The sequence below is a fragment of the Anser anser genome (assembly GCF_964211835.1).
Source record: "Anser anser genome assembly, chromosome: 9".
In the NCBI taxonomy this organism is placed as follows: Eukaryota; Metazoa; Chordata; class Aves; order Anseriformes; family Anatidae; genus Anser; species Anser anser.
Window position 1 is genome coordinate 4,011,611 of NC_139729.1, and position 25,282 is coordinate 4,036,892.

Genomic DNA, 25,282 nt, shown 5'->3' on the forward strand with positions numbered 1-25,282 from the left:
TTTGTTGCTTCCACGGTGGAGATAGACAATCAGTGTCACAACATTCATTCAGGTCACTGCCATTTCTAAATTGTGAATGTGAATCCAAATCAAGTCTTCCTTTTTATTTTTCTCCCTTTTAAAAGTTTTAAACCTCAGATACGTGACTAATATTTTTAAAAGAGCTGCATCAGTTAATGAAATTGCTACATCAAATCCTCGTATATGTTATTGTTTTATCCACAACACACTAGTGAATAATTCTCAGAAAAGAAAGAAAAACATATGAGTTCAGATTGAGTTGTATGGTTCATTAATTTGGGAAGTATCAGCTGTTTTTTGACTACTTTTCATCCCAACGAGACTCAATAGATAATCAGTTCAGAAATACAGTTTTGACTTGATCCTGACTAAGATTGCAAATTATCATCAGGTAAAATTACAGAAGGAAAAAGAAAAATAAGGGAAACACAAAAGAGAGAAGACAGTGAAACAGTGCAGAGGACAGAGTAAAACCTGTGACAGAGACTGAAAAAAAAATAAAAAAGAATAATCCGCTAAGTGAAGAAAAAGCATGAATTAAAAAAAAGAAGCCAGGCTCTTTTCAGTGCCAGGACAAGGGGCAATGGGCACAAACCGGGGCATGAGAGGTTCTGTCTAACCATCAGGAAGCACTTCTGTACTGGTGGGTGGCACAGCACTGGAACAAGCTGCCCAAACACTGCAGATTGAAACAACAGCACCTCCTCAGAAATACTCATACTCTTATGAGCTACAGCCTTGAAATTACCAAGAGTTTGGATATCTAGGTATTTATTTCTATTTTATTCACCTTGGGAATACAGTATCCGTTCACTTGGAATGGATACTATACCACTAAGTTTGGCCCAAAGTGTTTGTGAGAAATAAATTTCATGAACTTGTGACAAAGAATAGTGAGGAAAATACTATCCTCTTCTACTGAGAAGCAGACTTTTTTTTTTTCCTTTTTCTTTTTTCCCCTCATGATGAATTGAAGATGAGAATTTATTTGGAATCCCTCTCTCCAGCACTGGACATGTATTGCAGCTTTAGGCCAGGACAGAAAAACTTCCATGAGGCTTAGGGATTAACTATAAATAGTAAGACAGTTTCTATTGTTTTCCTCGCTTGAGTAATGTAAATGAAAATATGCAAACAGCAGAAACAATGGAAAGTAAATTCTACTGTCTTCATTTGGTTTGATTTTTTTTAAGGTACTTTCAATTCTAGGTTATTGGACCTTTGCTTTCATAGAGATCTCTGGCTACATACAGGATTGATGCCTGCTCAGGGCCTAAACCTTGAAATCCTTATTCATTGCTTCATTTTCTTGTCTTTGCACTGTACTAAACTCCCACCTTCAACTTGCTTGCATTTGAAAGTGAGAGAGCGGAAAGATTCTTTTTAGCAAAGGTTGCTATGTCATTCTCGTAACTTCAGTTTTTCGCTCTAAAACTATTAAAACCCAATACGGTTTTTAGGCTTCAGATTGTGTTACAGGAACAAGCTTTATGAACACAGCCTAAATTTCACAAGATTTGAGAAACTGGCAGAGTCTAAGCCTTGGAGACCATTTGTGCATCTAGAGCCGGAGCAAGCACAGTCCAGCGATGCAACCGTAACGTTAGAAATGAGACCGGGCGGCTTTAAGACAGAAACAGGAAGCTGTAACTAGAATCCAGCTGAATTCGGAGCTGGGGCACTTCACTGTAGGGCTGCAAATCAAGCAGATGTGCTTGCTGTGAATTTCTGTAGTGTCCGGACCTTTTTTTTCTGCTGAAGGTGATAACACCTTCCTTCCTCTGTGATTTTTTTTCTTTTATTTTGCATTCTTCATAAAGGGAATGAAATGGAGAAGTTGAAAAAATATGCGTCAGTGAAAGATGAAGATCAGTTTTATCACCAGGGAGCCGTGGAGCTGCTAGTCTTTAACTTTCTGCTCATTCTTACCATATTAACGATTTGGTTGTTTAAAAACCATCGGTTCCGCTTTCTGCATGAAACTGGAGGAGCTATGGTTTATGGTGAGTATAAATTCAAGTGCCAGTTTAACATGGGACTAGCTGCATATTTATGAGCAGGCACTTCAAATCAAGTGCTGACAAGGCTCAGAAAACATACTCAATGAAGTGTCATCAGCCCCCTAACTGGGCAGTAAAATGTAATGTAACACCATCTCTTTTAAAGTTGCTACAGGTTGGCTGGGTAAGGGAGTGACTAACACGAGCTGTTTATCCTCACCCTGTTCACGGTATGTTCCTGTATGGGCAGACAGCCACTGAATGACACTTTGTGAAGTAGGAAATTTACAATTAAAACACCCACAGCGAAAGTTGTGTGTTCCTATTTTGCATAAGATTCAAAGGTTATAGACTAAGGAGCTTTGTGAATCCACCCATGTTATTTAATAACGCTTAAACTATTTTGAGACTCCTGTGGTTTTTTTTCTGCTGTGTCTTTGAAAAGCAGGCTACGAAGAATGCCTCAAGTCATCTCTGACTGTTATCACTGTACTGTTATTTCAGTTTGCCTGTCCAGTTCTAATCTTCTTTTGTGCTGTTTGGCAATATTGTGTATCACTTTCAAGTAGAACTTTCCGCATTGCCTACTGATAGGAAGTACTCACTGGTTTAAAGGTATACACTTAAGTGTACAGTGACTTATCTGGTCATTCTGTCTTGCTATCACTTCATTTTTCCTCAAGTGTATGATTACTGGCAGCAACTCCAGGAGAAAAATCAGTTCAGGAAATCTACAGGGGACCAAGTGCTGGCAGTCAGGTAAATCCTGCCTTTACTCACAGCGCAGTTAAGCCTGAATGACTTCAGTACAACTGTTTTTCTCCTGCTTCACATAGGTGTTTTTTTTGTTTGTTTTTGTGTGTGTGGGGGGGGGTCTTCATTATGAGAAGAATTCTCTTTTATACTTGTTTCATAAATAAATATATTGCCCTGAAATTTGCTTTACTCCAGCCCATGGAGCTATTTCCTAGATACATGAATGGCAGTGCAAGAAGCTTATAAATTTTCCTTCAAGTGACAGAATAACATAACCACTTATTTGCAGACTGCATCCCACAGTATGATAGATGGGTCAGTGTACTTATCGAGGCAGTATACTGTCGGGGTATAGCCGTTGAAGGCATGGGGAGAGTGAAAAAGGAAAATCAGGAAGAAAGCATAGGAATACAAAAACAGGAAGATGTTTTAAATTTATTGCAGAGTGCTGAACAGACAAATTGGACACTAAGAACATCCTGATAGAAAGTTCTATTTAAAGTATAGATTTTTTTTTTCCCCTCTGCATAAGCTTTTAAGGAAAATGCAGCTTTTGGCCAAAGAGTTTCAACTAAAAAGAAATCCATACTTGAAAATAATCCATTTAGAAACTTTAAAAATGGAAATGTATTGTTTTTTTTAAATCAAGGCAATGTTTCTACACTAAATATAGCCATATTTACATTAATAATCTTTCTGTAGTTTCCCCTCCCCCCCAAAAAAAGTCCACATTTAGTTTAAACTTAAACACTATTTCAACAAAAATGTCATGTATGTAAATATATTAGTATATATATATATTTCAAGGTGCTTAGCTTGAAATTATTTACACACTCCAGTTGTTTTGTTTCAGCACCAAATTGAAAAGTCAGTTACTCACAAAAAGAAAAAAAATACACACAGACCTATCTGTTTATTCATTCATCCCTTTGTTTTTCAGTATCTTGGAGAACAAGTTTCTCTGCTTGCTTTGACAAACAGACCCCAAACAGCTGGCTCAGCTTACTTTCTGGTTTCTGTATATCAAGGAGGCAGGTGAAAGTTTTGTGCGATCCTGAAAGGAAAGAGCAAAATTTACATATTTAGATGTTTTACTGTAATCCTGAAGAGTAAGCACTTTCTCAGATACATTTGGGAATGTATACACAGAACAAAACAAGGCTTCTAAATAAACTGGATGGGCATCTCTAAAGCCTATTAGTCAGCTCCAGTAGGGCTAGATTTCTTGAGATACTTCATAAGCCACGTCAGGTGCCCAAATTCCCCGTATAACACTTAAGTCACAGCCCTCTGCAGTAGAGGGGAATAGCCCAGAGCTAGTTCAATAAAAAAAATAAAAATAAAAATAAGAATTCCAACTTTCTGATCCACCTCAGAACGCAGGTATCAGGGTGGAGGTGCAGGTGTTACCAGATACATGCGATTAAGTTAAAAAAACTCCTGCAAATAGGCAGCTAGAATTAAACTAAAAATCTAAAAACCAAAAACCACCCCACCAACAGGATCTGTGACATTTATCTGCTAGGCTCCTCAGCAACGTCAGTTAAGAACTGTTCTCAGCTTGGTTTGTTCTCAGCCCCAGGAAACACAGGGTGAAGGTGAGGCTGACTGGAGTTGTACCTGCCTTCAAAGTTGTGCTCCATAGGACCAGCTGATGAGACCAAAAGGAAAACAAAAAAAAAAGGGTAAATAGCAGAACACATTCGTTACAATACTCAAGAGAGAGAAATGACTTCATGTTAGAGGGCTTAGAGCTACCTCCTGAAGTTTTAAGGGGATTGGAGGGCAGGGATTGGAGATCTACCGCTCCCACCCCCCCGTTGTTCAACTCCTGACAGGTGTGCAATGGGAAGGCTGAGTGAGCCTTACCCAGCCTCTGCTGAGGATTCCCTGAATGTTCTAATTTAAAGAAAGGCATTTTATAGCTGTCCAGATAAAATCCTGGGAAAAAAAGAACAGTCTTGTTTAGCTAAAGAGTTTGGTATGGGTGACTTAAGAAATCCCTTCTAATACTGCTCTATGATTAAAGATCTTATTCTGCTTCCACTAGTGAAGGTGGGAAAAAAAATGCAACTTTCATTTGAAACAATTCAGGTTTAACTCAGAGTCAGATTTTGCAGCAAGGAGATCTCACTGCAAAGGACAATTCAGTTTTTTGTTTTAAGTTACACTCTTTGTTCTCTCAATCCAGAATTAAATACATGTGCTTGAAACAATTAAATGAGGACTTGGTACTAATTTTGAATGGAAGTGACTTAAATAAAGGGTAACCGAGATGAAAACATTTATAATGGAATTTGGGCTCCTAGAATACAAAATATATATTCTCTGTGATATTACACTCAAATTTAGCCTTGCCTGAGAGTTTTCATTTACGATGACCTAAATCCCTAATTCACATAATACTATTTGAAACTTTTTATTCATGCTCATCAGTACAGTAGTATAATACCTACTTGTGATGTCAGGTAACTGATGTGGTATCATTCCTGATTCATCTTCAGGAATTTTTAACTGCTCAAGTCCTAGACTTACATGGTAAAGTTAAGCTTTCTATGTGCCAGTGTGAAACAGAGTGAGCTGCTATTTTATTCTACAGAAGGTATGCTTTTTACATTTTAGGTCCATAGACCTTTGTGGGAAATTTTTGTGTTTCAGTACTCTACCATGAAACACCGGTTGCAAGGAAATTAGAAATTACTGTGTTTTTTTTTCCACAGTAGATGCATTAAAAATATTTACCATGATATTTCCCCATTTTCTTCTTTAAATAAACAAGAAAGAAAGTTTTAGAATATATATTATAAAAGCATAATTTCAATTTGGAGCGTGAAGTAGAGAAGCCTTATGTAATGATTTAAAGCAGCAAGTGCATTCCATAAATGATGTACCTACTAAAATATTAAATACACTCTTCCCAGATTTTTAATTCATCAGGGTTTGTATAGAGAGTCCTTGGCACATTTCCTATTACCGAAGGAAGAATGCTATCCCACCACCTGTATTGACTCCTGCAGCATAATGTAGTGATATAGCAATTGCCTTTGTTTGAACTTTCCACAGAGCACTTGAGAATATTCTGAATTGACCCATCATAACGGATCCCATCCACATTTTGTTCAAATCTAAGACATGACAGAATACCCTTGAGAGCTAAAAGGACCTCAGAGCCCCACTGATACCCTAAGAATATTGATCATTAGAATCTGCTCTAAAGCTATTTCTCCAATACGTGTATGCTGTTGAAGACTCGCAATTTCTGTGTTCTTCATTATCACTTACTTCATTATTTGGGTGGCTCAGTAAATTATCTAAATCAGAACTCCATCTGAGGATAAGAAGTAAAGCTGTAGAAGAAAATCCAAAGGCAGATTTGAATTCCGGTTGTAATTCTCAGTCCGTGGTGATCATTATTTCTCTACAGCTACAGTTATCATATTTTTAAAATATTCCTTTTCTGCAAATAGATTTATGTATACTCAAGGGCTATGTTGCAGGATTATGATCAACAATATTTGCATTTGTTTCGATTCCAGAAAATTCCTGCAGAGGTAGCTTGAGACTGCTGCTGAAGATAACACATCTTCTCAGAATACAAAATAAGAGCAGTCCTTCTTCACTCCTAGTCTAAACTTGACACTGAAGTTTGAATTAATTTTCCCTTGAGCAATTTAATGCAATTATGTTACTATAACTGAGAACATTTATCTTCATTTTTTAAATTATCAAACAGAATTTGGTTCATACTATGTGCTATGAACATAGTAGGAATCTCAAAATGTTGTAGAAAACAGTAGTTTATAATACCTGATAACAGGATTGAAACCGAGGCTATAGTTTAAGATAGAGTGTCAGGAGCAGAAGTGATAAAGGAAAAAATAAGTTTTCCATTCCAGAGAATGAGGTGGAAACATCAAGTCTTGTCCAAGCATCAAATGAAGAGGAGTTTTTAATATGTTTGAAATTGAATTTGAAAATAAAATGTGTTTTTTTTTTTTCAAGAGGAAAACTAATAAAAAAAAGATGAAAACCCTGACCGTTTTAACTAAATAATGGTTTCCTCGGTTCTCAGTCATGATTTTGGACATCTGGAACTGACCACTGTAGAAATCATATTTCACAGAAGTACATGCACTGCTTGCTTCCCTTTTCCCATAAGTGCTTTCCCAAAAAGTTTTGAGGAATTCTGTCTTTTACTACAGCTAGATTTGTTATCTGATCTACTGCACAAATGCTGTGTAACTTCAGAAAGTAGTCTTGGCATTTTCTTCTGCTTATCTAAATCCTGTACCATTTAAAGCAACCAGCCATACTAAAGAAGAAGATTCATGAGCCTACTAAACAGGCAATGCAGCTGTTACTCTGTTGTAGCATCAATCCAGGAAGCTACAAGCTTGTGCTACATCATTGCTAGGAACTGGCAGTTCTGAGGTCTCTCTCAGTGCAAAATGTGAAAATAACAAAGACATTTACCTGTCTAGGTGTCTATGGTCACTTTCATCATCCATGGCATCTGATTACTCGATAAAATTTGTCTTTCAGATTCCTATGAGCTATTTTCTGTAATTTAATTTGTTTCTTATTTTTTAATAGTAAGTATATCCATCTAGATGGCTTCCATAAATATTTCATCTGACTATTCTTAGCATTTTATGAATGTGTTCATAATTAATAACTGCAAAGCTGTTCCTGTACATGGGACTTAAAGCACCTAGGACATGCAGGAGGCGTGGAAATTAAATTTGAAATCATGTCCAAGTCTCTGAGGGTGGAAATCATCTCCAGTAACGTTATCTAACTAAATATTAGTTACCTCTCCTAAAGTAATCACTCAAACTCCCACTAGAGCTGAGAGAGGAAGAATCGCACCTTCCAGAGGGCAATTGCAGAAGTAATAACTATTAACTGTATTAGGAGCCAAAAAGTCTTAGATATGAGTCCTACATTTTAGATAAACCAATTAATCCTAAACTTAATTTTCCTTCATTCTGTTTGTATTCTCCATGTTTATACAGTCTCATAAATACACAGTCTTCTACAGAAAGCAGACTGACCCTGAGGATAAGGTTTCAGAGCCCACCCACCCCTTCGCCCCCAGGATGAAGTGTGTAAAATCAGCACCAGCTGATTTTTGTATGCTCAGCACGGCACTTCAGATATGCAGCCATCCCCTTTCTCTAAATATCTATCGAAAACACAGTTTAACAACTCAGTTAATAACTGTACCAGAATGATTCCAACAACTGGATCACAAAAATAGGAGAATAACTGAGCACGTGGCAAAACAACATTGCTATTCTAATGAACTGACTGCTTTGGAAGAAATTTCCTGGTGGTCCATGAAGTACTGAGAGAAATGTACCTCTGTGAAGGTAGAAACACTGAGAAAGTGGTGTCCTGGCTTTAGCAGAGCAAGAGCAGGGAAGTTCATTTTTTTTCCAAGTCAGTTATTGTGCAACATCAGATACACGAAGGTACCTGAATCTCTCTCTATTTTTTTTTTTTTATACTCTCCAGGCCTTGTAATGGGATTACTTATACGATATGCAACAAAAGCATCAGATGTTGAAAGCGGAACAGTTTATGAATGTGAAAAGCTGGAATCTGGGCCATCCACCCTACTTATCAATATAACTAATCAGGTCTATGAATACCAGTACAAAAGAGAGATCAGCCATCACAATATCAATGGTCACCAGGGCAATGCAATGCTTCAAAAGGTAAAAAAAAATCTTATTTTTATTCTAAACTGTGTAAGATATTTCTTTTATTTACACCCTCAAGAGAGAAAAACAAGTTTCAAGATAAAATGTGACAGAGACACAGGCTATTTTGAATCTAAGGTGAGAAGTGAAAGTGAAGGAGAATAAAAAAGGAAATAAGTCACAGTAGAAATCTCACAATTGCTCAGCATCCAACTGGCTGTATGTTTGCAGAATAATTGCCTGAACGGTCCTACCTCCTGCAGACACTGAGTTCAGGGGGAGCAGACACAGCCGTTACCTTGGGTTCGTTGCCACCACAGCTTCATAAACCCCACTGAAATCTTGTTCTGCTGACTTAATAATGGCTTGCTCTGGCAGTATAAGCAGAGGAGGTTTACTCTCTACAAATCTGAATTTGTAAACATTACATGTCTGTAGATAGGTGTTTGTTTTTTTTGCTAATGCTTAAATGCATTACAATGTTCTGACACATTTGTGCAGCATTGCAGTGGTCCTCAGCAGGGATTTCACTGGCTATCCCCAAGCTTGTGGAGACAGTGTTGCAGCAAGTCAGGCTGGATGCAAAAAGAGAAGTGTGGGAGAAGGTTTAGAGTCCCTTACAATGTTGTGGCCTTTTCTGTTTTCCAGTATGTGACAATTAAAATATTTTACTTATTTATTATTTCCCACCCTTGCAATATTTGCTTCCTGTGACTGTCACTCTGTTAAAAATGACAGCAACTTAAAGAACTTGGGAGAGCAGAGGGACTTTTTAAAATCCAGATTTTAAGCTCAAAGATATCATATATTCACATGTAGGTTCTAAGCCCTTAGTGACACTTTTACAATATTACAAAACATTATTTATATATTATTTTGCTTTTTAACAAGTATCATTGTTTATCTACTATAGTAATACATAGTCTGTTATCAGAATGTTATAATACCATTATCATTATACAATTTATTTTTTTTTAAATTATGCTTAGAATATACACTGGGCATCTCAGCAGAATTTGGATTTAACCATCTGCTGAAATTCCTTGCTAATGAAGGACCATTGTGGGCCTGCCTGTAGTTACTACTAGACTCTTGCCCTTCTCTGAGAGAGCTAGACATTCAAGGCTAGGAGAGCTGTGGTGGGTGGAGACAGGAAAGCACAGTGGTAGTCACACTAGACAGATCTTGCTGAGTCTTCATCCTTTTTCCTGCTAGTAGATTGCAGTTGGTTTGTCTTAGTCTAAGCGTGGGTTTAGTTCCCAAAGCATATGCACTAATCATTACATTTGAACATCTTCATCAGACATGATATACTGAATCTAGCTTGTGTTATGAGAAAGGAGGAGAACTAGCTCACACAAAAGTCCCTGTTGCCATTACAGGGATTGCCCAATCCCGTTTCCATAGTCCCAGTTCGCTGGAAGATTCTTAGAAGTCTCCACTGTGAATTGTGGAATTCTCTACATAACAGGAAAGGTCTCAGCCTGCTAGGATTTTCACTCCTTTTCCCTTTAAAATTAACTGGCAAGTGCCCCTGTAAAAAGAAAATATGTAAGAAAGGGAAGAGGGAAGGATTCAACAGTATTTAGGAGACAAAAATAATGCCTGGCAGCCTTCCTGACCGTGGCAAAAGCACTGATATACAAAACAGAAAACATGATCACACCACGCTCTGGTTTTTGTACAATTGCAATTCCCTTTTGACTGCAGTGTAAGAGATTATTAAGTGCATTTATCAGAAATAATGGACTGTCCCATAACGTACAAATACATATCCTTTAGAGCACAGTTTTGAGTAGTAAAACATGCATTCAGGATTTCTGATGCTTATGGAAAAATATTTTAAAATATTTGCTGAATTAGTTCCAAAATTAACATTTGAGACTGTTAGTTCAGAAGTGAAGAAAATTCATTTTCTGTTGTTTTCCATGAAGTTACCAGCAGAGCTGAAATTGCCAGCACATTATTGGCCAGCTAGTTTTTTTTTGTTTGTTTTTAACTTTATAATTCAAAGTTAGCAGAACAGGGAAAAAAAGGCTGAGCTCTCACTTCCTGTTTATCAAATCAAGCTATCTGTTAGTAAGAAGACAGAAGTAATTCTGTAGTCAGCTCTTACTCTTCTGAAGCTAAATAATTCATACTGTAGCCTTAAAATATCACTTCATCTGAGTAAAAGGAGCTGCAAGCCACTGCACTAATTATGTTCTGTCTCTTTTAAAGGTATTGATATAATATAGCTGCTGACAGAACAGTGAACAGTACGGAGGCTTATTAAAATATTTTCTTCTTCTCCAGCAATGCCATAGTTTTAAACAGCATTCTGTTTTATTGAAAGTTACTTGAAATGAAGTGCAGTGACTGAACATTGTCCTTTGTCACTCTCCATGCCTGAAGCTGAAGGCAAATGTGAACAACATACTGACAGCTGAAATAAGAACTTTTTGCCTTGCCTAAACTCATTCTCATTCTAGTATTACTTTAAAATTTTAACAGGTATTTTATATATTGTTTCTGGCTGCTGTAGAAACAAAAAGAAAAATTTGTTTCACATCTATAAAATAGTGTTAGGTGAAGAATGCACTTTATGTGAACTCTAGATGCTTTTCCAGTTTCATGACACAAATATTTACAATGGCAGTCAGAAAACAAAGAATGAGATCTGGTGACTTAAATGCTTCCTATTTTCTATGGTGTTTCGGTCTTTTTCTACTAGTCTAAGGTCTGTCTCCATCTACTTAGGGGATGGTTCTGTCATTGTAAAGCTGGTCTTATGGTCCCAGGTTTTATGCCACTCATTGATCCCCTTTTTATGCCAGGAACACACTAGATGAGGAAAGGAGGACAGCTGGCAGCTTTCTAACAGTGGAGCTTGTTCTCTTAGTTTCTTGCTGAAGGATAATCCCAGAGCTCACTACTGACTAACATAAATCAATACTCTCTGTATGCACGTACAAATGCATCAGGAGAATGTGAAGAAGATTAAGTATCTTTTCCAAGGAGGATAAAATGATGCTGAACATACTCTAGGCTAAAATGCTTAGAAAGATGATTTCTTACCAAAAAACTCTTCATCCTGTTCACATACTCTGTGAAATTCAGGTTAAATACTTCATCCTGTAGCTTTTGGTAGATAGTATGAAGATCCCACATCTAACTGAAAGAGGAAATAATGAACTAGCTCTGTGGTTGGTATGCACTGATACAGTTTCTCTGAGGTTAAAGAATTTATGGTATTTTATACCAGCTGACGATCTGACACTATAAAAACTTATGCCTTGACAATGCTCCAGAGAAAAAATAATTACAATGGAATGGGAAAAAAAAAAAAAGTTACTTTGGCTACTATCTGCAAACAAAGTAAGTTTTTACTTTTATAAAAAAATACAATTAATCAGTTCCTCAGGCAATGTTCACCTTGACAGAGTGTACAATCATTTTTTTTCTGAAGTTCAGATTGCTGCTTGGCTTTTAAAGCAGTTTTTATTCCTTAAATATTAAAACCAAATTTTATAATGTTCTTGTTTTCAATTTAAAATTTTGTTAATGAAAAGATAAGAGTCAGCTTAGAAAACAATCATTGACTGTCTGTCAAATCTGTTGTTGAGGCATTGCAAATAAATTGGACTTCAGTCTATTTGCAATGCAAAAGCAAACAATGTTAAAAAGGTAGAAGACAAATACACCCTGCTGTGAACCTCACTTAAAGCAGATATTTTATACATATTTTCTTTGTGTTTGTTCAAAGTTAGCCGTTAATCTTTATGCAACACATAGCTGACAGATTCTGTTAATATGTGGAGGGGGGGGTTGCTTGCTTGGTTGGTTTTTGTTAGGTTTTGTTTGTTTGTTTGTTTTTCAAACAGATGCACAGTTGTGCTTTAAATACCTAAGGAGCTTTTTTGTAAATGGTCACAGAAAAGATAAATTGACTCATTGTCCTTTTGACAATCTTTATTGTCGCTCTGTAAATAAATATTACTGTAATAAACTGTGGTTTATTACAATATTCATGAAACTCCAGCTTCTACCAAATGCCTGTAACATTTCCAGTGATCTGTATAGAACTCTGTGTGAGGTGAGGAGGCCTCAGAGTCTGCATAAATTACTTAGCAACTTTCAAGAGTGGCTAAAACTCATAAAATTTCAAAACTAAAAACTTAGAACACAATTATTTAGAAACCATTTGGGGACTTCTTTTGTAGATAATTGTGTATGTTTGAAGTGATACTGCCTTTTAAGAATTTTTAGTAGGAAACTATATTGAGGGTCCACAAAAGACGTGATCACCAAGTGAGCTCAGGAGAGCTCGGTGAGGACCGGTGAGTGCTGCAGGCTGTACTCCCCATGTATGCCTGCGGTGAAGCTCCCATGCAGCACCTTCAGCTTTACGCTGAAGGAGGCAGTAAAATAAATTCTCATTCCTTAAAAAACAAAAGGGAGACAGAGGCTGTCTGTCCCACACACATCAGGAGGTTCCTTATGTAGGAAGATCTCCTTATGAAGATGTCAGGGTGTGCACAGTTTTCATGTGTCGTAGTTCGATAAAGTAGGTATTAGCTCACAGCCAGTAGCTCATTAAGCAATATTAGCTAGCTCTGTCTGTAACTATATAGACGTGCTTTGAAGGAAAAACTACTTTGGTTTTGGTAGCGTAGGTCTTTTGTGTTACTGTCATTCGTTAAGTGGGGAATTGAGACACGACACTCATGTCTACATCAGAACCAGGAATTAAGCATGGGACTGTCAAATTGGATGGTCTCACACTGCAAGTACTTAATATCACAGGTAACACTGCTAGTATGTATTCCCCATAAAATAACGCATGACTGATTTCCTTCTTTAAACATTCAACTAGTATTCTACATATATAAGCAGTAAGGAACTACACATTTATACGTATAAGAAAACTCATAATACCATTCTATTAAAAGTTACAATTAAAATCTCTCCTAGCAAATGAAATGTTTTATATGTCTTTACTATCTCTTTTGTCTTTTCTGGCAGATGACATTTGATCCTTCCATATTCTTCAACATTTTGCTGCCACCCATTATATTTCATGCTGGTTATAGTTTAAAGAAGGTATGTGCCTCTTTCTTATATTACAGAAATGGCAGAATGTGATTGCTGCTTTGTAGATCCAACAGGCCAGAAACAGAGAAAAGAGTCAATTTATATTGCATGGCAAGAACTTGGCAAAAACGGAGGAAAATGCAAGATGCGTGGTCCTCAGTCTGCTCTGTCTGTGTCTGTGCAAAGATTTGATTTTGCAGTTTGTAACTCTTGGGCATTGCTGTTTTCAGAAGAGGCCACTTTGAATCTGGTAACACTGCAAATAGGCAACAGCCCATCTGTGTTTTATACACTGCATGATCAGGACTTAGTTTGCTCCAGGGATGAGGTTATGATACAGTTTTCAACAGATACTTTCAGTGTGAACTTCTGTTATGACCCTGAAGCATTTGGCTAGATATGTAAAAAGAGGGAATTTCAATGGCACTCCAAGAGGCAAAAAATGAATCAAATCATATCTTCCAAAATAACTTCTGTAGCCTATATTGCTTCATTTAATATCTGAGTTATGGGTTGTAACAAGAAAAAGAATGGATGGAATGGCACTTCTGGATGCAGTGTTTCAACTTGCTTTTCATGTTCTTTTACTGACTGTATTACAAAGGACTTTTTTTTTTTTTTTTAACTTTCCTCCTCAGAGACATTTCTTTCGCAACTTAGGATCAATTTTAACCTATGCCTTTTTGGGAACTGCCATCTCCTGCATTGTCATAGGGTAAGTGAATGCCTTCTGCTATTATTGCTGAAGTCACTATTAGTGCTCTGTATTTTTTTCAATTGTAAAAAAAACTAAACTCTAAGAAGAATTGCTGACCTTGCATGGTCAATATAATTCATGACCTGTGTAACAGATCAAGTAATTCTTTTATCAGGGAATGCAGAGATGGAAAAGACAAAACTCTCAGGCAAAAAGACAAAACCCTCAGGCAATAAGAATTGTCTAGGACACTCAGGAAATTATGTCCTGCATTCCTGGTCTGTGACTGATGAATGGTGATGTGACTGAAGCATGACCTGCTTTCTACAACTGTAGCCTTAACCGTCTCTCCTAAGAAAAGGAACCATTCTATCCTTTGAAATTCCGTGCTTCTAACCAGCATTCCTTTTATTGGACACCAAATCTATAAAGGAAGAGGAAGAACTTTAAATCTCACAAGGGAAGGGGAAGAGGGGGGGAACAGATACATAGTGGCATAAATGTAAAATTCCTGGAGTCATTTCTAAGGCCAAGTGAAACCTTTTAGTTGAAGGTCATGCTAAACACCTCACTACGAAATTATAAGTGAATTTAACTATATGAAATATATATATATGGTTTGACTATACTGCTGATATGACTAAACACATATATGACATGACTAAATTTCTGCAGAAAAAGAGGAAGGGAGAAGAAAAGAGGGGTGAAAAGTCTTGTTCCACTTCCATTCTTCCTAAGTGAAAACTTTCTAATTTTGTTAAAATTTGCCTGATTGGCAAGTCAGAAATGGATTATTATTTCCAGGCTGGCAAGGTGTGGAATTTTTGTTTGTTTCATTAGCTCAATCAAAGTAAGCAAACCATTTAAAAATCCTTTCCCCCATCTTTATTTGCACTAATACCCACCTCAGTAAGACCCCAGCTCTTAGAGTTGCTTCTTTTCTTACCCATAAAAGGGGTAACACCCCTAAGTTTCTAATAATAAGTTCAGCAAAAATCTTCATTCTGCTAACAATTTGAGCCGAATGCTGACATTACTGAGGTAACAGTGGTTCTGGATCTCATTAGGACTCTTCCTGTGCTTCCTCTAACTTGTTGTAGCTATTGAAAACTCATGTAAAACAATTTCTAATAGCTCTGTTGGACTGCAGAAAAGCAGTAGGGCCGTCCAGCCCGGTGATGCCTTTAAACATGCATTTGCTTTCTGAGCTCTGACACATGTGTTATTGCCATTGGTAAAAGGAAAATGCCACAGCAGCTTCAATAAGCTTGTTAAAAGAATTATAATACATTGAGTTTATCCTAAATTCCAAATGCTGGCATTCCTGTACCCATGTTATTTTATGTAAAACGGAGTAAATGCAGATGGAATCTAATACAGCAAGTTCCTACTAGTTTTAGCAATTCAAAGTTCAAGCCCATAGTCAGGAAACCCTAAGGTAAAGAAGTAAACACTGAGTAGCACTGAGCCTTTTACTGTGCTCCTTACAAAGTCACAGCCCCACTGAAATCGTTGCAGCAAAGGCACATAATATATTCAGAATAAGGCATATTAGAATGTGAAACATGTTTGCCTACCATACAGATCAGGATAAGAATAAGACAATGAGCTCAAGAAGAAAAAAGAAAGATAATACAAAAGCTTTACTGAAGGGAACTATAAATAAGTCCTAAAAGAAAAACTTGTCCCAAGAGAGAAGGGATGAAGAACTATAGTTCTTGTTACAAAAGAAAGGACAGAACCCTGAGGTACTTCTAGACTGCATTGTTGTAGATAAATATTTTGTGCATAGCTGTGAGTAAACATGTATTTACTTTTTATTACATATGCACAACAACATATAGGTACGTCAATCCATATATAGGCTCTGACCTATAGGCTGCGTATCTGCAGCCTCTCATTGGGACTGGGCTCTTCCTGTCACAGCGAACTACAAAACACCCCATTGTGACCTCCTTCTGTGGTTTCTGCTGTAGTGACTGTACGGCTGATAACAAAGAAGGACCAGACCTCTCTTTGTAAACCAGAAACAGCTGGGAAATATCTTTAATAAAGAACAGGAACAGCAGTTGTAGGGTGCAAACTCTATGAATGCTAAAAAGTTGCCAAGGAACACATTGGCAAAGCTGCTACAATGGTGCCCGTCTCCTCATGGAGAATCTTTGCTTTTCTGTGAAAGTCTTCCAGCATCAAGAAAGAGGAACAGCGTAGAATTTGAGTGAAAAGGCTATAACCAAACAAACACTCTCTCCCACATTTATTTTAAAACTATTAAGGAAGAAGCAGGGAAAAGGCTTAACTGCTGCTTCAGGAAGAAATGGTGTTCTCTTCCCTTAAATTTTATTTTTGATAAACTCTGTTATTTGATGGGATGTATCTTCCCGAATTGATGCCTTTGGTAGATATTTTCTATTTTGATGCTGGAAGAGTGATCAAGAAATTGGAAAAAATTTGATTCTGTGATAACAACCCACCAGAGCAACATATGACTAAGTGTCAGGGGAGTACAAAGATTTGCATTTTTTCCCTCTTGAAATCATCCTGACTTCTTAGATCAGCATTCCTAGTTGCAGCCAGGGCCAAGCTGTCTATGTATAGGAGCATGGACTTCATAAAGCTGGCCTTATCTGTGATTTTTGCCTCTGCTTCACTTGTGTTCTCTCATATTGCAAAGCCAAAATCACATTTTAGATATTCAGAATCCAGCATGTTTGCAGTCGCTTACTCATTTTTTCAGCCTGTGTAGTAGGCTTGGCAAGGACACATTTTTCTGGAATTTAAAGCCCTGTGAGTGTGCAACTCAAATAGCAAAAGCATTTGCAGACAACTTAGGCCAAGTTTGAATTGCCTTCATGGCTGCAGTGACAATTTTGCTTGAATAAAGCTCAGTAAAAAAAATCGTGGTTGAATCAGAAAAAAAAAAAAAAAAAAGAGTAGTTGTGGTTTCAAGACAATGAAGCCATGAAATACAAACAACAGATAATATCAATGTTTGCACAAGGCAGTCCAAGATCATCACTGTTGCTTATTCAAAGCAAAGTTTGTAAAAGCATAGCAGTTCACACCAGAAAAAGTCTGATGCCTTTTTGATTTCTCCTTCCTATTTAATTACACTTAGTCATTTTTAAAAAGTGTGCAGTTCAGGTAGAAAATTTATGGCTAGCTTTAACTTGGTAGCAGAAAAGCACAAGGCCTGTAACAGATACAAGCTAAATGTGGACGATTATTTTTTTCCATGAACTCCATTCCTCTTTTATGATTCAACTGTTTAATTCTGGCAGTCTTGCAAAAAGCATCCCTTTGTATGCTAGTCCATTATAGCTGTCTCCTGTTCAAAGCTCATTTCAGTTTTACATCATTCTGTCTTAGCAGTTTGATGTTATCTTGTATAAAATTTATTTACTCCAAAGATGAAATCATTAGACAATAATTTAGAAATTATCTATTAAAAAAAAAATCCATCCCTCTTCGCGCAGCACTATTTGAAAAATGTGGGTACCCTGAAAATCTGACAGACACATGCAACTTCCTCTAAATTTAATGGCAAGGAGGAAGGACACACCACACTTTAACCTGTCATGCAATAATAGCTCAAGGTAAGTATTTCTCTACTGCATTTTAACTGGGTATAAAACTTGAAGTATCCACATAAATGAGGTAAAAACTGGAGATACCATAGCTGATGAAACACTGCCCTTGGATTGGAAGATACCAGTTTCCCTTTGTAGTTTTCTTCCCTATGTAGTCTGTAGCCTTCTCTTCCTCTGTTTCTCTCCCCTTTGCTTCATGCTCTTACTATCCTTTCTCGTTCTGCTCTCTATGATATTCAGAGTCTTCTCTCAAAATATTCTGCCTTTTGCACCTTTGTTCTACCTTTGCTGTCTCGATACTTCTTTATTGTCTTTTTATCTTGATACTTCCCTGGCAATCATTCTTATTTTGCTAATGGGCACTGGGTGCAATTGGCAATATAATGCCTTGCGGATGAGGGGGAACATCTGGCACAAAACGGCTTAACCACAAAAGAGTGTAAGCATACAATGTTGAGGTCTCTGACAAGGGGAGAGAGCTAGCCAGAAAATAATACTATGCCTTTACAGCCTTTATTGCTCAGTGTTTTAAAATAGTATTTTAAGGAAAAGATGAAGGTGATTATTATTAGCTGTTCAGGTTCACACAACCTTCTCTGACTGAAGAGGTAGGACTCTTTCATATTCGAAAGACAGCCAAAGCTCATTAGTTTGCCCTGATTAATTCCAGTACAAGTTTGTGAGCACATGGATGCTTGCTTTAGAATAAGCGTATCAGATTATTTCATGGTAATCAGTGTTTAAAAGTGAACTTCTAATCAAAATACTTTTCTTTGTGCATCTTTGTTTAACTGGAGTGACTGACATGTTGGACAAAGTCTCTTCTGATATTTAAAGAGCAAGGAGTAAGTCTTCACACTTCCTTCTAATGGGCAGTCAAGAATCATTTGCCTTGCCATTCAACAAATTAATATTGAAATACTCGTTGCATATGATCACTAAAAGCTGAGATAATAACAGAAAAAATACAGAGCAGAGCCATAACCTTGGAAACTTTAAGGAGAATGCTCCTTTAAAGAGTGAGTGGTTTTTCAGTCTCAGCTACTGACCTGTTGTTTTAGAACATTTGATACCTTCTAGAACTCTAAGCAAAAGAGAAGTTACGCTTTGCATGTATTCAGCTCAGCAAACTATAGCCATGGGGAGACACTTCATGCTAAAATACTTGGCTAGAATTTAGAGTATGCAAATACATTTTTCTCTTTTATATTTTTCTAGTTCCTTCTTTTAAAAACTGAATCTTAAATGATTTAATTTGAAAACCAAAACCAGTTTTGTTTCTATACATGCATACATCTATACATATACATACAATACATGAGAGACATGGAAAGAGATATCAAGAATCAGAAAATACAACTCTAAATATTTTTTACCCCCATATGAGACTGGTTATGAGACTGGGTGTTCCAGCAAAACCTAAGTAGACACTTTAAATGTTTCAAATTCAACTGTTTGTGGTATCAAGATTCCATTGTCACATGAAACTGTTTTTTCTTCACATTTAACTGTATACTTTCAATAGCCCCTCTATACGCCTCCTAAGGAAGGAATGGGTGGGCTGAATTAATAAGTGTTCCTAAAAAGCAGCAGTAGCAGGAAAAAGTTCAACTTTATAGTGTCTACATCAATGCCATACATCCTGACATAACTATCCAATCAAAGATTTTGTTCTAGCATCATTATGCCTACCCAAACTGCTCCCAGTAATAATGTACTTTTAAAGACTAAGAGACAAATTCTTTCCACTAGCATACCGTTTAAACAGATTATTCACAATTAACCACTTTTACTAGAAAACAGTCTTTCAAAAAAGAAAAAAGGAAAGGAAAAAAAAGGCATGTGTATTCATTTCCTCCTCTAAAGTAAACTTACTTTATAACCTTCTCAACAATAAGTAGCTTGCTCTGGCTTCATAGTAATAGGAGACAGGACTATCACTGTCAATGTATTGACAAATTAACAGGTTAACATATTCTCAGTAGGCACAGGTTCCATTTCTCAGTAACGATTTGGCAATGTATGCCCAAGGAGATCAGCATGCAATAGTTATGTTTATTAAGCACTGCATGACTCTAGAGATACGATTTTTCTTTGCACTTACCATTTCCATAGATGTTTGGGTAGTTTGGCAAATGAATAGATGTTTAGCTAGGTTATGGGCACATTCTATATTACTCTCTAACTGAAGCTTAATGGAATATACTAATGGGGCGTGCTGATGTGAGACAGTACTGAGCTTAGAAACAACAAGCTTTACAACTTGGAAGCTGCTCTGTGCTTCAGCAGAGCAAAATGAAATGTTTCTTGGCTTGAATCTATTGTACAGTGCTATGTGAGTCTTCTGAATTTTGGAAATTGTTTCTGCAAGGAAAAATGGGGCCACATTAAGGGTAATGGAAAATATCCCTCTGTTATGGAGCTCTCCATAAACTAAGCAACTACCTTTACAATGATTATCAGATGTTATACCACATAAGCTATGCCTTCCCAGAGGATAATTTCTGTTTTAGTTCAGAACTACTTCATGTACAAGAAAAGTAGGGTTTTTTCCTAATTTTAAGATTATTTTCTACCGCACATTTCTACCAAACGATGTAATGAAAACAGGTCTAACTTTATTCCATACATCACCTGTAAATGGCAAATGCTTAACCTACTCACAGGCAAGAATAAAATCTTTATTTTTGGTATAAACAGAAACTGGTGAGGGGGAGTGTTCAAGTAGCTTGGTGCTGTAAAGATTAACTGAGAGAAAAGGAGGGAAAACTGTATAGGGACCATTTGCCCTCCCCTGATAAACCCCTCTGAACATGCTTCAGATGTCTGGTTTTAATAATTTCCATTAATATTTTGAAACCAGATATTCAGCCTATGACTGGAAATAAAGACAAAACTAGTGAGCAGACATTCATTTGAATGTAGTACCAGTGTTGGTACTCTTTTTGGGCCTCTCTGGCATTCTCCAAAGAAGACAACCTAACCCTGAGCCCCAGCAGGAAAAGAATTGGTGTTTTTATTTGTGAATGTGTAACCTACTGCCCCATTGTGGTAGCTCTGATTTTTCAGTCAGTATGAATCTAAAATAATTCTGCTGCTGCCTGCGTTGTTGCAAACTGCAACTCACAGCTGCAGTCACAAGGGGTAGTTCCTGCTTGTCCCTTTGTTTAAAGATATTTGGCAAATCCAGAACAGAATTTTACAAAGGGAGTAAAAAGGGAAGAGACATTCTCTTAGACATAATTCTCAGAGATCTAGCAGTTCTAAAAGTTATAAAGTATTAAACAAACAAAAAACAACAAAAACAACACAACACTCTAATTTGTATGACTTGTCAACTTATGGATAAGAAGCTCAGTTAAATTAAGATACTGATATAAAATAGTGTTTTCCAAGGCCACTAACACCCACACAGAGCTGAACGTGCTTCCAAGAGTACTTTGATGAATTCAAGTATGTGTTGCTACAAGTTCAGTCTTAGTATTTGTAGCCATTTCGCAACAAACATCTGACATTGTTTACTGCAGCAGAGTTGATCACGCAGAAAACACGGTTCTTCTTCTCATAAACAGATGTGGTGAACAGCAGGGTGTAATTATTTGTGTCTTCCATAAGAACCCCTCAGCATACTAAGGACATCGAAAGATTTGCATTATAGGGAACATTAAAGGTGTGTGGCTGGGGAGACAAACAGAACCTGTAATACCAGGAGACTAAAAGCAGAATGATGTTTAATACCCAGCATGCTCTCTAGGAAGCAAGCAAAAATGTAAATCATGCACTCTTGAAAAATATGCAAATGGAATTTGTTGCAAAATAGGAAAAAAAACACTCAAGTCCAGATTTTTCCCCAAAGGAAAGTCCTGTTGAGTGGCAGGAGCATGTTTGTTTGGTTTGTTTATTTTGGTGTTGTTTTAAAAAGCTTCTTTCCAACTGCCGTGGAAGTAGAAGCTTTTTACTGCAGGAATAAATACTTCTGGTTAGATCTCCTAGTGTCTTCCCTGGTCTTCATGAATCCTTTAAGAATTGACACCCAGTGTGGTCTCCAAATACCACCACCCCCTATTTCTCTAGCTGCAGGCCACCCATACGCCTCTGCAATCCAGCTTCTTGGCTGCAGCAGCATTTGGAATAGCGTATGACTGAGGAAGAGATCTCTACTTCAGCCCACACTATGCATTGCTTCAGGCCATACAAAACTGTACGGCTTTACTAAGTAGTTAGACATGCTAATACACCAAATACATTGCTTCCCTCTGAATCAAGATAGGCAATGACATGATCTCTATCATGTACACAGGAATTTTTGAACTGTTTACAAAGTACTTTGAGCTGCTTCAGGGTGAACAGTGCAACAGAAATTTAAAACAGAGGAAAATCCTATTCTCTAGTAGCATGGAGCATGAAATCTTTAGTCTCTTCAAACTGGCTAGCTTACTGTCACAGAATCACAGAATGGTTGAGGTTGGAAGGGACCTCCATGGATCATCTAGTCCAACCCCCCTGCCAAGCAGGGTCACCTAGAGCATGTTACACAGGATCACATCTGTCAAACAGATAAAATGCTGACCAACATTTGAAAACATATAGGCAGTAACTCATTGGTGTGCGTGGACTAGAGAAAAGATCTATTTCCTTAAAAGTTTTGTTATAAGCAAACTCAGAGGATTGCTCGTTCACACACCAGATAGTCAGATTCTCCACGTGAGAGATCTGAGACACAGATAACGTTAAAATAATATAGGAGCCTTTCTTCAGCTTTTACTTGTTTGGGGTATTAAGAAGACAACGAACCATCTAAAGTGTTTCCCTAATCGTTGCTGTTGCATTAACACCTTCTGTCTGAGAACAAGCTCCACTACATTTCATTCCATACCCAATACATTGACTACATTGATAAACTGCAGCAAGTTCAGTGGATAGCCACCGAGATGGATGCGGGCTGGTGCATTTGCCCTGTAAGGAGAAACTGAACTGGGCCTTGTTTAGCCTCTGGAAGAGATGCTTTGGGGGTGAGGGTGGGTGTTATCAAAAAGACCAAGCCAGGTTCTTCACAGCAGTGCATGACAGGAGGACAAAATGACTGAGGCACATTAAATAAAAGACGCTCTGACTTGACACAAGCAAGAACATTTTTGCCATGAGGACAGTCAAGCATTGGACCAGGTCATCCAGAGAAGCTATGCAATCTCCAGGGTTGGAGATTTTCAAGAATGAACTGGCTAAAGCCCCAGCACCCTGATTTGACCTCACTGCTGACACTGCTTTGAGTAGAACTAGAGATGTCCTGTGGTCCCTTCCAACCTAGTTAGTCTGCAGTTCTATGATGCTATAAATAACACGTTACAGCAGAACATATTCTGCCTCCAGACTATTCCTTTCAGCTATTCTATACTTTCCTCTTTTCTACCGTATTTTCTTTTGATGCAGTCACCTTAGTACCCATCATCAACAATTAGCTTCCCAAGCAGTTTTTTCCTTCTTCTTACCTTCTTTAGAAATACGGAGACTGCAATAAAAATGTCTTACTGAAGAAAAACAGCTAGGATTATATCACTTCCTGCTGCAGCAAGGACTTTATGCATCAAGGTGGCTCTTGAAATGCTCATTAGCCTCTGCCCATAGCCAGCTCCACAGCTTATACAGAAAAATCATTCACTTTTTTAATATAATGATTTGGCGCTTGCTTGCTCTTTGTGCCTTCACCTCTTCCCAGCTAACTAGTCCTTCTGTGAAGCTTAACAGCAACAAAAACAGACATGTTAAAACACCAGTCTTCATTCCTTTTTGGCATCTCCATTACTGGAAGCATCGGTGCCTTTATCTGTTCTGTGGTATTTATGAGCATACTGCAAATTTAGAGTAGGATGATGTCACTGATCAGAAAAAAAAAAGAGAAAGAAAAACACTTCATCTGTAAAGACAATGACTAATAGTGAAACTCTACAATAAGAATGTAAGGCCATATACAGACTAGATACACTGACCTACATACTGCACCACTGATGCCTTCTTGTAGCCTATGATGTACAAGAAGATTGCTGTTTCTCAGATTAAAAACACAAAACAGAATATTTTATAAAATTGCTCACCTTATTTTTTCCTTCCAGCTGTTCTTACAACCCACTTCATTTATTTGAGCTGGGGAGAAGAAAGAGCATGTGTTCACGCCATCTCTATGGACCATGAAATGAAATTTTTCATTTATCACGAAATGAAATTTAGGAAAGCAGAAGAACCTATCTGATGTTGTTCAGTTCTCTTGCAAACCTGATCTGGATTATGCAGCTGCCCTCCATTGATCATCAGAATATGAGTACAGCTCATTGCCATTTCTCTCCCTTCAAACAACCCTCTGAGTGAGGTTGTCTTCGCCACTCTTTTTTTTGCAGAATCATAGAACAGTTTAGTGTGGAATTGACCTCTGGAGGTCTCTGACCCAATCCCCTGATGAAAACAAGGCAAACTTCAAAGTTAGAACAAGTTATTTTGAGCCTTGTCTGATCACATACTGAATACCTCCCAACATCCACCTCTGAGGAATGCCATTAGTAACCAAGTGCCAGCTAGATTTCAAACCAATGTTCATTACTATTTGCGACCAGCAGGTGAGTGGGTTTTCCACCCACCATGTCCTGCCATGATGAACAACTTGATTCAAACAGCTTTCAGTAATATTCCTATTAATGCCATCTTATCTGGTACATGCAGAAATCCACAATTTGCCTTATATTTTATAAATTATACAGAATCCAGAAAGCATAGCATTACCTCTTACGTGTCTACTAAATAGCCTTTCTCATTCAAAGATCATAAAATACCTTTTAAGTATGGATTGATTTTTAGAAAGCAGAATACTGCCCTCACTTCAGATGTGGAAAAATGCACTTGCTGACATGTTACTCTGCTTCATAAGGCCCTACCTGAAGTACTGCATTCAGGTTTGGGTCCTCCAGCACAAGAAAGATGTGGAGCGAGGAGGAGGATTATAGAGATGATCAGAGGGCTGGAACACCTCTCCTATGAAGAAAGGCTGAGAGAGCTGGAGATGTTCAGCCTGGAGAAGATAAGGCTCCGGGGAGACCTCACAGCAGCCTTCCAATACTTAGAGGGGTTTTATAAAAAGGATGGAGAAGGACTCTTTACTCAGGTAGATAATGATAGGACAAGGGGTAATGGTCTTAATCTAGAAGAGGATAGATTTATTAGACATTAGGAAGAAATCCTTCAATATAAGGATAGGGAAGCACTGGAACAGGTTCCTCAGAGAAGTTGTGGATGTCCTGGAGGTGTTCAAGGCCAGGCTGGATGGGGCCTTGGTCAACCTGATCTAGTGATTGGCATCCGTGCCTATGGCAGGGGAGTTGGGGTTAGATGATCTTTAAGGTCCTTTCCAACCCATGCTACCCTATGATTCTATGATTAAGGGATGGGACTGTT

At 37.6% G+C, this 25,282-nt stretch overlaps 1 protein-coding gene across 3 annotated transcripts in view; it reads left to right on the forward strand.

Annotated features, from left to right (window-relative positions):
• The first annotated feature begins 1,134 nt into the window (after nt 1-1,134).
• Nucleotides 1,135-25,282, forward strand: part of SLC9A9 (solute carrier family 9 member A9) — a 219,139-nt gene continuing 194,991 nt past the window's right edge. Inside the window, exons 1-4 of one of the 3 annotated variants that reach the window (XR_014587992.1) lie at nt 1,135-2,024; nt 8,295-8,497; nt 13,487-13,564; nt 14,194-14,270. Coding sequence is in view for 2 of the 3 variants with exons in the window: in XM_083848189.1 (XP_083704315.1) it covers nt 1,850-2,024; nt 8,295-8,497; nt 13,487-13,564; nt 14,194-14,270 (533 nt within the window). In the remaining variant the exon portion in view is untranslated. The remainder of the gene's footprint in view (nt 2,025-8,294; nt 8,498-13,486; nt 13,565-14,193; nt 14,271-25,282) is intronic. The other 2 variants (XM_083848189.1, XM_083848190.1) reach the window with 2 other exon arrangements.